Raw genomic sequence first — 13,245 nt, 5'->3', positions numbered from 1 at the left:
GAAGAAATACATGATAAAATATAACAAACCTTTCAAATTCACAACTGAGCTCGTAAGAAAATAAGACACTCATTAGGGACTGGAAATAGAGTGTGTGAACATTGAAGCCAAAGCCATTCTGGGCAGGAGGGAGAGAGGGTTTGAGACGCCCCCAAGAAGTTGGAACTCTCAAAGGGTCACAGCGTCAATGGAAGGGCGACTGTGGAGAGCAGTTGGGCAATCATCTCGTGAAGCTGAAGATACGTGTTTCCTATACCCAGAACTGCCTTTCCTACACATGTGCCCTGGGGGATATGCACAGAAAGGTTCGTGGTGACATTGTTCATAACAAACAATTAGAAACAACCTAAATATCCATCATCAGGAGAATGGAATGACAATGTTGGCATATTCACACATGGTTACTTCACACAGCAATGAAAACAAATGAACCAGAGCTGCACATGTGGACATGGATGAATCTCACAAAGAATAAAATGCATGTCTCAGAAGAACCAATACATTTTACTATTTATATATATTTTAAAAACATTTTTCATCTATTTATACCATGTTCATTTATTTTTATTATAAATATTTATATTCATTTCTATATTTCTCGTACCTGTATATGAAAGTATCTAGATAGTAAAAGTGTATGTATATAGATACAAACAGAGCAAAAGTAAAACGAAATGAATAGGAATGAGAAACACCAAATTCAGGGGTGGCAGTAGAAGAAAGGGTTTGAAGACAGGGAGCATTGGCCATATTGGTCATATTTTATTTCTCAAATTACTTTTTCCATTTTTAAAAAACTTGTCTGTTTGTTTGAAATATTTCATAATAAGTTTTTAAAAAAGTCAAGTGACGAATTTTTACCTCTACTCGCAACCATTTTCCTTTGCAATGGAAGAGGCAGATCTTCCCACAGAAGGGTAAGGAAAGGAAGTACTCTGAGGTCATGTGCTGCAAAACACAATGCATGACACTTTATTACTCTCAGCAAAGAGCATCTGCTACACCACAGGGAAACAGCGTGTGGCACAGGCTGACTGCTTCACCCACATGCAATCCGAGGATACAAGCCCAGGGTCACAGTACTTCTGCCTCGCTTCTCTGCACTTGTTGATGGCAGCGATCTACGCTCCTTCCTTGCACATGGCTCATAAATTAGCCTTGTTAAAATGTCTAAAAAGGCCAGGAGGGAGGTCAGTGTGATTCATGCAGGCTCTGGCGCCATCAGCTAAACATGAAGAGGGAGGATGAATTCGACAAAGAGCAGAACAGTGAGGAGGCTGGGCGAGCTGTCAATAAGGTCTCTTTATTCATCACTTAATAGTTAGATTCAAAGACAGGATTTTAAAATATGGACTTCAGAGCCCATCAAAGCCAGCACATCATAGCTGTAGGTCTCTTCATCCTCCTCTGCTCCACCCTTGAAGCTGGGGACCTGCCGCGGTATCTTACTCCTCCCCACAGGTCATGCCTCCACTTGGGTTACAAGAGCACCAGGGACTGTCCAGAGTGCTTGTCACCACCATAGGTTGTAAGCACATGCATGCAAATGAGTGCTGGCGTCAGCCTCTCTGGATGTGTCAGATTTCTCCAAGATAGACTAGCAAATCAAGCCTAATGACCTTGAGATCTAGCTAAAACATCTCTAACACAGAAAGCAGCAAAACTATAGATTTAATGCCTTAATTCTAGGCTGTAGTCTGAATACAGGCTTAACCTGATTCAGCACAAATTTAGGAAATACCGTTCTACATAAAACACTGGATTAGGTACTACAGCACCTAAATGAAGGCGCTTACCAGTAAAGCTCAGTCTCTGCCCTCAAGAAGCCTACACTAAGACAGTGATGGCGAACCTATGACACGAGTGTCAGAGGTGACACGTGAACTCATTTTTTTGGTTGATTTTTCTTTGTTAAATGGCATTTAAATATATAAAATAAATATCAAAAATATAAGTCTTTGCTTTACTATGGTTGCAAATATCAAAAAATTTCTATATGTGACACGGCACCAGAGTTAAGTTAGGGTTTTTCAAAATGCTGACATGCCGAGCTCAAAAGGTTCGCCCTCACTGCTCTAAGACAAACCACTACCCGAACAGTTAAATTCAGTACTGCATAAGTGCCACGAGGCCTAAGTGTGCTTTGTAGGTTAGAGGCCAGGGGTCACTTCCAGGGGCGAGGGAGTCAGGGTGGAAGTGGCATTAGGGTTTATCACTCAGAAATCACAGCATATTCTGCATTGTGACTATAATGTCCTAATGGAGCTAAGGAAATCACTTACAGCGGTTCTCAATCTGTGGGTCGCGACCCCTTTGGCGGTCGAACGACCCTTTCACAGGGGTCGCCTAAGACCATCCTGCATATCAGATATTTACATTATGATTCATAACAGTAGCAACATTACAGTTATGAAGTAGCAACGAAAATAATTTTATGGTTGGGTCACAACATAAGGAACTATATTTAAAGGGCCAGAAGGTTGAGAACCACTGCTTAGAACAGCCGTGGGCAAACTACGGCCCGCGGGCCCAGCCCATTCGGCTGTTCTATCCGGCCTGCGGAGCCAAAAGAGCAGAGGGTTCTCTTGCTCTCCCCTCCGCTCCTTCACCAGCAGCAGTGTTAACATGTATTAGTTCACACAAACACTCCATCCATGCTTTTGTTCCGGCCCTCAGGTCCAGTTTAAGAACCCATTGTGGCCCTCGAGTCAAAAAGTTTGCCCACCCCTGGCTTAGAACCTTAAATCAAAACCTCTACATATCCTGATTCAGAAAAGACTACTAGATTTAAAGGGTAAGAAGCTCATTAACAAATTTAAACTGCAGAACCACATTTGCTGAGGTGTAGGTTCTCAGAGACCATAAAGAGCTTGGGGAAGGTGATGCCAGAGGTCTTATTCTCCTAAATTCCATGGTTTCACTGCTGCCCAAGGCAGAGGAGCCAGCTGGCTCTGGAAGACAGGCAGGCACTGTAGGGTCATCACCTGCACCTTATCAGTAACAAATCTATCAGTTGCTGAGCACTTACTTAATTAGCCAGGCTCTGTGCTCATTAAGCAGGCTTGCAACTTGTTCTCCTGACAATCCCACGTGTACACAGCTTTACCCTCATTTTATAATGCAGAAACCAGTGTGTGTGGGGAAGGGTTTTGTTTTGTTTTACACTGGCAGTCTGTGGCTATTACCCACTATTCTACCTCAAACTATTCAAAAGTTACTCATATGTACATAAACGTAGAGGCCACTTATTTGCAATTTCAGGACTAACTTTAGAGGTAGATGATGCTCTGACATACCTTACAATGGAAGTAATCCTCTATCTTATGCAGAAGGTCATTGAGCTTGTTCAGCCCCTTACAAGGCACCTGGCAGTAGAGTGTGCCATCAGAGCAAATATTAGTCACTCTGACATTTGTGTACATGGCATCAACCTGGAACGAACAAGGACATGCCAAGGAGGCTTGAGAATAGAGCATAGTTCCTCCCTATGTAAGGGGTATCTATACAAAAATCTTCTAAGTTCGCCCCAGCTGGTTTGGCTCAGTGGATACGACCTGCAGACTGAAGGTCCCGGGTTCAATTCCAGTCAAGAGCACATGCCCAGGTTGCACGCTTGATCCCCAGTAGGAGGCATGCAGGAGGCAGCCAATCAATGATTCTCTCTCATCATTGATGTTTCTATCTCTCCTTCCCTCTGCCTTCCTCTCTGAAATCAATAAACACATACGTAAAAATCTTCTAAGTTGGAGGATAAATAGGACAGAATAAAATCCATAACTTAAAAGTAAAAACTAATTTAGGTTCCTCTCTTTCCAAAACAAATATCTGATATCATCTGTATCAGGTATAAAACAGACTTTTTGCATACATTAACTTATTAACACTTTCCATTGTCTGAAAAGCTGAGAACATCCTTCACTTTAGTTTATTTTCTCTCCATTAATTTAGAAAAAGAATTATTACATAAAACATATTTTTTCAACATTACAGAAATGGAAATAAAATATTATCACCAAATCAATCCCATTATCACCTACTTTCTAATCTGTGTCCACAGGCCACAAGAATTTTATAATTTAAAAAATGTTTAATCACAGTAGAGGTTTAATTTAGCCATCTTCAGTCAAATCATAACATAAAAATAATTCACTGTTGTTCTACTCATTAAAACAAATATTTTCCCAACATTTCCATGAAGCCTTTAAGATGATCATTTTTAACATCTCATCCTATTCTTTACAGTGGCTGTTTTATAGTTTATTTTTGTTTGTTTTATAATTTATTTAAAGATTTTATTCTTCACATTTTAAAAATGTTAAAGCTAATCTATAATAAAAAAAAGCATAATACGCTAATTAGTCTGGATGAGGCTGGAGCTGCAAGGGAAGCCTGGTGCCAGGTGCCAGAGGGAAACCGATGCTGGCAGCTGGGGGAAGGAAGGCCTACTCTTGCACGAATTTCGTGCATCGGGCCTCTAGTTCTTTAATAAACATCTTCATTGATTTAATTTTCTTGTCTTTTGTAATATCCTCCCCTATTGTCTTTGCAAAATAATTTCATATGAAGTTATTACATATATTATAGAAACTAGAAAATAAAACAAAGATCCAATTCCTAATAATTACTATTATGGTTTTGGCATGTTCCTCACTTTCAGCCCCTCTGCCCCTTTTTCTCAATACATATGTAATCTGTCAGTATCTAGCATTAGCCTAAAATTTACAACATCCTTTTCTGATAACTTCCTTTCCTATGATATGTATAACAGATGATAGCAGTGGTCACAGTGGTACCTGAAGGTGAGCCTCGAGTGACTTGTCACATATGGCCTTTAAGCAGGTGGCATTGATATTGATATCATCTTCTCCTGAGGTATCATACAGAATAACTAGTGGAATATCAGCTTTTTCAAGAATTTCCACTGCAAAGATCTTCCCACAAGTTAAAGATTCAACCACCTTCACTAAACCAGGATCATCACTGAGAGCTTCCAACCCTGAAAAACAGTGAATATTTTAATTTCTACTTAGTTAGAAGAATCATTTTAAGATGGACAGATGGATTGTGGTTTTTATTTATTTATTTATTTTAGAGAAGAAGGGAAAGGGAGCGAGAGATAGAAACATCAATTACAAGAGGGTATCATTGATCGCTACCTCCTGCATGCCCCGCACTGCAACCCAGGCAAGTGCCCTGACCAGGAATTGAAACATAACCTCCTGGTTCATAGGTCAAGGCTCAACCACTGAGCCATGCCAGCTGGGTTGTGTTTGATTTGGATACTTATTACAGTTAAGACTCTATTACAAAATTCTTAAATTTTATGGGGAAGCTGTGTTTTACAATCTCATTTAAATAACCACCTTTAGGTTTTAAAATATATATTATAATGTGGATGCCTTTTTGAATACTCACACTAACGCAGGCAATTTAAAACAAGAAGAAAAATTGACCATGAATCAGAATTTCTACCATAGAAGAAGTAACCTTCACCTTATATACATATATTTTTTAAAAATCTAATGCATAAAAAATGCTATCAATCATGTCTGCCCATCATGTATTTGTAATGTTCTTTCCAAAACTATATCCTTGACTTTTTTCATTTCCTAATTACATCTACACAATTATTTTTCTTATAAAAATGAACATGCATTTATTAGAAATTTAGACAACTGCCCTCCCTTCATTCCTTTCTTCCTTCCTTCTGTCTTTCCTCCTTCTTCCTTTTAAGTATACCATGATGACCCTAAAGATACCAAGGAACTTTCTGACTTATTGTAGAAAGATTCAATAGTGTTTATCATAATACGGATAGAGAGGAATTTTGTTTTAGTCTAATTACTCTTCAAATTCTTTGAAAATTATAATTCCATGTATCGTATATGTGACAACTTTAAGTTAATCATTAAACTAATTAAAACTAGCTCTCGCCTTCCCCATGGTACAATAATGTCTATTTCTATATCTTTCGCCTTTAGGTCCATAAGCAAAAGCTCACAGGATCCCTCAGAGCAACATTTCTCTCATTCTTGTTTTGTTCTCCACACATATGACTTTATCGTTCTTATCAACTAACTGCTCTTTCATTTCAGCATCCTCAATCTTGTCCTATGCTGACACATTCTTTTCAAAACGAACTCCCACAGGTTTGTAACAGGCTTTTAAAATAACTTGAGGTTTATCCCACAGATAGAGCCAAACCCAGCTCCTCTGACACAAAGATTTACCCTTCCTGGGAAGGAGGGATTTCTTCACAGGGCTAATTCTCATGAAAGAATTTTGATCATTTTCTGAATTTAGCTCAGCCTCTCCTGGCATGATGCATACATATTTCAATGTCTTTCTTCATCACTAACATGGCCACGGTATCCTCCATACTCCCAGTTTATCCCTACAATGTCCCTCTCATACATGCGCATTCCTCCATGCTCCTTGAGGAGGAAAGGAACAGTGACTGCAGGAGAGTGCACATGACCTGTGGCCAAACTTATGCGTGGGCGCATGAAAGTGTGTTGCTTGGTAGTAAGCAGCACCCGGAGTCCATCTCGCTAGGAATGAATGAAGCTGGGAGTCACTTCAAAACAGTTTGAACAACATGATTTAAACTGATCAAATTCCATGATACAGGGCCTCCAGCAGTTTTTAGTGGAAATTTAGATAAAAAACAACAATCCTTTAAGATGGCCAACAGACATATTTATAATAAAATAAAATATGTATGTTCTATATAACAAAATGTAATAAAAACATTATATTTTTATAATGATCACATCCGATAAAGATGATATTAGACATGATATTTATACCTTTCAAAAAATAACACATTGTAACACCTTCAGATACTTAGTACATTTTAGGATTTAACCACAAAGTACAATGATAATAACGTACCAAAATGGAAAGAGCTTTCAAAAAAGTTCCTCTTACCTGCTAGCTTACACTTTGTAGCTTGGAATGAGAGGGAACAGAACCTTGGGTTCAATTTGTATGCTTTGCTCTTTTCAACATTTTCACTAAATCCATAGTCCACATAGCATACCTAATGATAACAGAAACAATGCTTAGGTTCAAGTAAAATTCTTTATCCTCACTTCTTAAAAAATCACTTGAGGTACTTAATTGGTTCTATTTTATTCCATGATCACCATTTAAGTGGGGCCACACTGCCTGGGAAATGCCAGGAGAGGCGCCCCTGGTTTAGCCTGGAAGAGAAAGGCTGGGGCTGGGACCAGGGAAGCCAGGGCTCCTGACTTCCAGGCCGCACTCCTCTACTGCACTTTCCAACGGGGAGGAAACGGAAGCCTGCTGAGCTCTGATGCTCTGTTGTTGCCAACCTGTCGGCAGCAAACCCATCTGGGTCTGCCAGCCACGACTGCCCCTCCCTTTCATTAACATCATAATGCTTATTCCTTCTTGATTTACACCCTTCCACCAAGGATTTGTATCTGGAGGCAGCGCTATTTGTTCCTAGAGAGGGAGTCACTCTGATGGTATTTATCAGATTTTAAATCCCCAAAGCAGCATCCAGGATGGCTGCTCTCAGCTATTATGCTTCCAGGGACCGAGATGCTTTCTGTCGATGACAACAACGATGCCATGGCTGGTGACACTGAATTCTACACGTACAAACAAACGCTTGCTTGTTTTGTTGTTTTCCGGGTATAGAGTTGGGTTAGGCCTTCATTTAGCTCAGCAAAAGGCCCCAAATCTGCTGGACAGAGTTCTGTGTTTGCAGAAATCTGCACCACACTTCCTCGCCATTAGAGCAGATCATTAAGAGTCTGGATAGTATTTTTAAAATATGAGCAGAATCTGCCATTGAAAAGGACTCTATAAGCAAAGCCCTTTTTTGAGAAAAAAACATTAAGCTGTGTTTTAGAATGATAAATAAGAACCTGAGGGACACCGGGAGACTGCTCCTCTAGTTACAAAAACAAAATAAAGCAAAGCCCAGGGCACAGAAAGACTAAGTAATCGTTTTACTTTCGCAGCAAATTAATGTTCACAGTTTCTTAGTTCTTAGATTATGGCACCAAACACACAAAACAAAACTTCTTTCAAGCAGAGAATCCAAGGAAGATAAGGCTAGAGACCTGCCTTTCCCTGACCACCTGATCATTGGACCGGTGGAGCCTGTACATGGCCTATCGGAGAGAACCGTCTCTCAGAGTCCGTATCGACTCACTGCTCCCTTGGCCTAGATCTCGGCAGGGGCCCTACTGCAGGCAGCCTGCCATTTCAGCAGACAGGTCCATGTCTCCAGTCTCAACTTAGCACCTGTTCTTCCTCCCACAGGCCTCAGGATTCAGGCAGCTTTGTTTCCTTTAATAGCTACCACCGCCTACCACGTGGATTCTGCTATTTCCAGACCCAAATTGGAGATAACATGACCTGACAGTAGGATAGAATATGTGATCGTGATTCCTGGGAAATTTAGAATATATCCCTAGCACCGACAAACAGACTGAAGAATAACCGCTCTAAAATCTTCAAAAGTTTTCTGTCATGTTTAGAGCTTCTTTTCTTCTCTTTTTTTAAATCACGATATCATCTATTTGTATGGCAGCTGACGACTATGAAACATCTGCCCATGGATTACCCAGCTTGACTCTCCACATTCTGTAATATTTCTCTCTTTAAAGCTGTGGATCAGCACAAACAGGCTCAGAATCCTATAAGGCCCCAGTCCATTCCTGGTTCTCTGGCACCATCACGTGGCCAAAGATCTCACAGCACCACCTGAGTAATAACCAGCAGACTTCGGAGATGTGGGTCTGGTCAGGCAAACCGGCACCAACCTCATGTTTCTGTTTCTCATACTCACCAGTCGCGGAGCCTGCTTATATTTCATCCAAGTACAATTTACACTGAATTAAAATGTCCATTTAAAGTATAGTTTGATGGGTTTGACAAATGTAGATACCACACAATCAAGATTAATAGACCATCTGTTGCTCCAAAGAGTTCTCTTTCTCCTTTGCAATTAACCCCCCTCCACCTCCTATCCCAGGCAACCACTGATCTGAGTTCTATCACACAGATGAACTTTCCCCATTCTCGACGTCACTAATATAGAATTATTCATCAGTTCATGCCTTTTTATTGTTGAACTAGTGGCCTAGTGCATGAAATTTGTGCACAGGGTGAGGAGGGGTTTCCCTCAGCCAAGCCTGCACCCTCTCCAATCTGGGACCCCTTGGAGGATGTCTGACTGCCTGTGGGATCAGGCCTAAACCCGCAGTTGGACATCCCTCTTGCAATCCAGGACTGCTGGCTCCTAACCGCTCACCTTCCTGCCTGCCTGATCGCCCATAACCACTCTGCTTGCCGACCTGATTGCCCCCAACTGCACCCCCCTTCTGGCCTGATCACCCCAACTGCACCCCCCTGCTGGCCTGCTCACCCCTGACTGCCCCCCCGTGCTGGCCTTCTCACCCCCAACTTCCCCCCCTTGCCAGCCTTACTGCCCCCAACTGCTACCCCCTACTGGCCTGCTCACCCCCTACTGCTCTCCCCTGAAGGCCTGCGCTCCCCCAACTGCCCCCCTGCTGGCCTGCTCGCCCCCAACTGCCCTCCCCTCCTGGCCTGATACCCCCTAACCGCCTCTGCCTCAGCCCCGCCACCATGGCTTTGTCCAGAAGGACGTGCAGAAGGTCTCCCGGTCTAATTAGCATATTACCTTTTTATTAGTATAGATAGTATGCCATTATATGGATAAACTACAATTTATTTATATTTATATATTCACCTGAACATTTGGGTTGTTTCCAGATTAATACTCTTAATAATAAAGCTGCTACAAATGTGTATACAAGCCTTTTTGTGGACCTATGTTTCCTCCTGTGTAAATATTTAAGGTCCATATGGTAAAGATTTAACTTTTAAGAAACTAGAAACTGCTAGCCAATTTTCAGATTTTAAAAGTTAGGTCATCAAATTGCTTAAAGTTTTATCTCGGTAGATTTGGTTAAGGAATTTCCTAAATTTCTCTGTGAATGGCAAATGGTGACTGGGTGGTCAGGGTATCTCCTATTGAACAAACTGGGCAGGAAACAGCCAGCCTCCCTTTCTGACCTCCTGACCCTGTATACTTGAAGGCAGGGTTTCAGGGGAGAATACCTGATGGACTGATGCTCAGATTCAGAAAGAAGCTATCTGCACTTAGGGACACAAAAGGGATTATTTGCCAGGGGCTGACACTAGCACAAGGAATGTTTTTATTTATTTTTAATTTATTTGTCCATTGCAGTTAGCATACAATATTACATTAGTTTTAGGAACACGTTTTATATTATGGGACAGAGACCAAAGAAACAGAAGTGTATTTCTGTGCTTGTAAAATTGAGACAAAACAGTGTTTTCAGGGCCAGAGAGTTCTAGTTCTTGGTCTCTGCACTGAGGGAAAGAGGAGGCAATGGGGAAAGGCTGACCACCAGGGACACGCCAAGTCTTGGAGTCGCAGAGCCTGCTGAGGGGAGAGACTGGTGAAAGCCGACTAAGAAGGCAGGCCTCAGAGCATGTCTAAGTGCTATCTGGGGTCCTGAGCTGATGGCAGAAGAGGGACAGGAAAGCTGTGATCTCCTCTGATCTGTACTGTTTCCCTCACGTTGAAGTAATGACCTTGACCAGATATTCACAGAACTGTGATCAGTATTTATTCTTTTTCCCAGGCAATGAGAATAAAGGGCTCTTCCTGATTAGATCATGGGTTACAGACACTTCCACGGAGAATTTTTTGTTGTTGTTTTCACTAAAACTTTGAGATAATGTAACTACCACTGACTTAAAAGCTGACAGTGAAAATCTTTTATAGATTATCTTTTCAACCTCTGGAGAAAATAGAACAGTTTATTTGCTGTGTCCTTAGGGTACACGATCAGAGGCAGCATTTTTATTTGAAAACCCATGTGCTTGTCTTCTGAATGCTACGACAAAGTAAACAAGTGCTTGCCTTGATTCTGTTCCCTTCTGTCGAGGTGATCTGGGCCCGTAACCAAGCGTCCTCCTCGGCATGGACGGCCAGCAGCTGCCCCACATGCACAGTCTGGACTGGTGTGATCCTCGGGGTCCTACTGTAAAAGTCCTTCATTTCATCTTCCATTAACTCCTGAGCAGCAGAATAGTCTTTGCCCACATACCTGGATTAGTTAAAGAGGAGAACACAAATGAAGCAACACAGGAGGAGGCAATCTATAAGAATTCATTAATATTACTGTTTTCTACCTCCATCTTTGGTTCCAGTCTCAGACTTGCTTACATCAACAGGGAGAAGAACATGTATTTAGCAAACAATTGTATCTAACAAAGGAAAATGTAAAGCTGTGGCACTCATGCAAAAAAAAACCAAGGTTCAATATACCACACAACAGAGCAAAAACTGCTCAAGCACATCCAGTAGTTGAAGCATCTTCAGGAGGATAGGCTGAGAAAAGACTCCAGGGACGAGAGGAAGACACGGAATATGGAGATTCCAATGGAAGCCAGACAGCAAGAGTGGACAGAGATTTTGAGTAAGGCTGCTGGAGAGCTTTGCAGATTACTGGAGGAGAATCCAGTTGATTCTTAGTTTTAACTTAACTAAGCCTGGGTCTAAACAAGGCCCAAGCTCTGAAAATCAGTGAAATTTTACTACAGAAAAACAAAGCTTTAAACACAACCACGTGACAACCCCTCCCCACCTTACTGAACACATTACAACAAAATGTCGAGTTCTGATACCCTTAGAAGGGGTAACATGTTATAGCAAAATGCCTCTGACATTGTACTAGTATGCTTCCTGAGAAGTATGTGTTCAGGATATGTTCCTGTCTCCTTCTACAATTTTCTGCTGCTGACAACTGTAGTCACCTTGTCCCAGTTCGTATTACCAAAACGTACTATTTCCTTTCTGCCACAAACAGGCTGTTGTAGTTTTGCCCTTCAGTCCTCAGAGAGAATTCTATCAGAGGCCTCCTTCCAGGATGCAAAACCTGATGAATCAAGTGGCTCCTGTAACAGGAGATGTCAGCCACATGATGAAGGCTTTTTAGTTAGAAGGCTAGGCTATCACCTAGCCAGGGAGATGGGACTATGCCATAAGTACATTGTTCTTTGTATTGTTCTAGCTCTTACCTAGAGTCCAAGTGGTTCTACTGAGCATTAAGATACTATTCCTTTAGGAGGGTTTTCATGTATTCTTATAATTATCACCAGAACAGAAGATACCCAGTCATCCTACCCATTACTAGAGAGAGAAAAAAGCTTTAAAACATCATACACAATATGGAAAGAATGCTTCTTTTGAGGCAAGGACCATTTTAAAACCAACTATTACATGCATACAGCTGACTCCAGAGACAGCTATAGAGCTCTGTCACACTTTGCATTTATTGAGCTTGAAGAATGTGAAGGCACTGCCTAAAATGCAGCTGTACTCTGCCTCCGAAGTCTCTTTGAGACCTGAAATTCCACCCAAGTGCTCATTTCCTGGGACTGGAGCCTCACAGGGCCTCCCTGAAGTGCTGCTCCAGCCCTGGGAGGTCACTGGCAGAGAGAGTCCTGAACAGAGCCCTCGGGCTTAGCTGTTGACCTTGCACAGGCTCCTACCGTGGAGGAGGAAGGCAGTGAGAAGCAGTGTGTGATCTGCAGGCAGATTCTGCAGCAACCAGTGGAGAAGGATGGGTACACAGCTTGGTGGAGTAGGTGGATAATGTTACGGTTGGTATGATAGTGGTTAGTGACAAGAATGAGGTCATACATTGTCCTCAAATTACCTAAGCAATTGGGCAAAGAATGTATGTAGGACAATTTAGGTATGCCATAAGTGCAAAGTTAATTTTTGAGACCGGAGACAACATCCCATACTTGACTTGAGGGTTCTGCTATAGCACCTCTCCGGACCTTTCAAGAGTCACAGGTCTAGTTTCCAGAGCTTCCTGCCTTGCCTGAATGAAGATGTGGGTGTATAACAGGTCTCAGCCCAGCTGGGATCTGCTGTCTTCAGGACAGTGGGGGATGCCAATGATCTAGGGTCAGCCCCATGGCAGGCATTACCCATCTGCTGAAATGTGCAATGCTAACTCCAGGATTCAAGTTTACACTGGAAAAAGGGATCTAAATAACCTGAGGACCCTGGGCCGAGTCATCCTGGAATAGACTGGAACCTCCCTACAGAAGTCCTAGAACTGATCCAGATTTCTGCCAACCCTTTAGTAAGAACATCAGGAATCACACGATTGATCTGCCTAAGGCTAATACCTCCAG

The 13,245-nt window shown here is 41.9% G+C and overlaps 1 protein-coding gene across 1 annotated transcript in view; it reads right to left on the bottom strand.

Annotated features, from left to right (window-relative positions):
* Positions 1-13,245, bottom strand: part of TDRD7 (tudor domain containing 7) — a 60,678-nt gene that overhangs the window by 16,201 nt on the left and 31,232 nt on the right. The window contains exons 8-12 of the mRNA XM_081102974.1: positions 10,955-11,141; positions 6,931-7,042; positions 4,794-4,996; positions 3,297-3,431; positions 862-948 (exon numbers count right to left, since the gene is read on the bottom strand). Coding sequence (XP_080959100.1) covers positions 862-948; positions 3,297-3,431; positions 4,794-4,996; positions 6,931-7,042; positions 10,955-11,141 — 724 coding nt within the window. The remainder of the gene's footprint in view (positions 1-861; positions 949-3,296; positions 3,432-4,793; positions 4,997-6,930; positions 7,043-10,954; positions 11,142-13,245) is intronic.

This window comes from Myotis nattereri, assembly GCF_964212035.1.
Source record: "Myotis nattereri genome assembly, chromosome: 12".
NCBI lineage: Eukaryota > Metazoa > Chordata > Mammalia > Chiroptera > Vespertilionidae > Myotis > Myotis nattereri.
The sequence above is the reverse complement of the archived record's forward strand: the minus strand, read 5'-3'. Positions and strand labels throughout refer to the sequence as shown.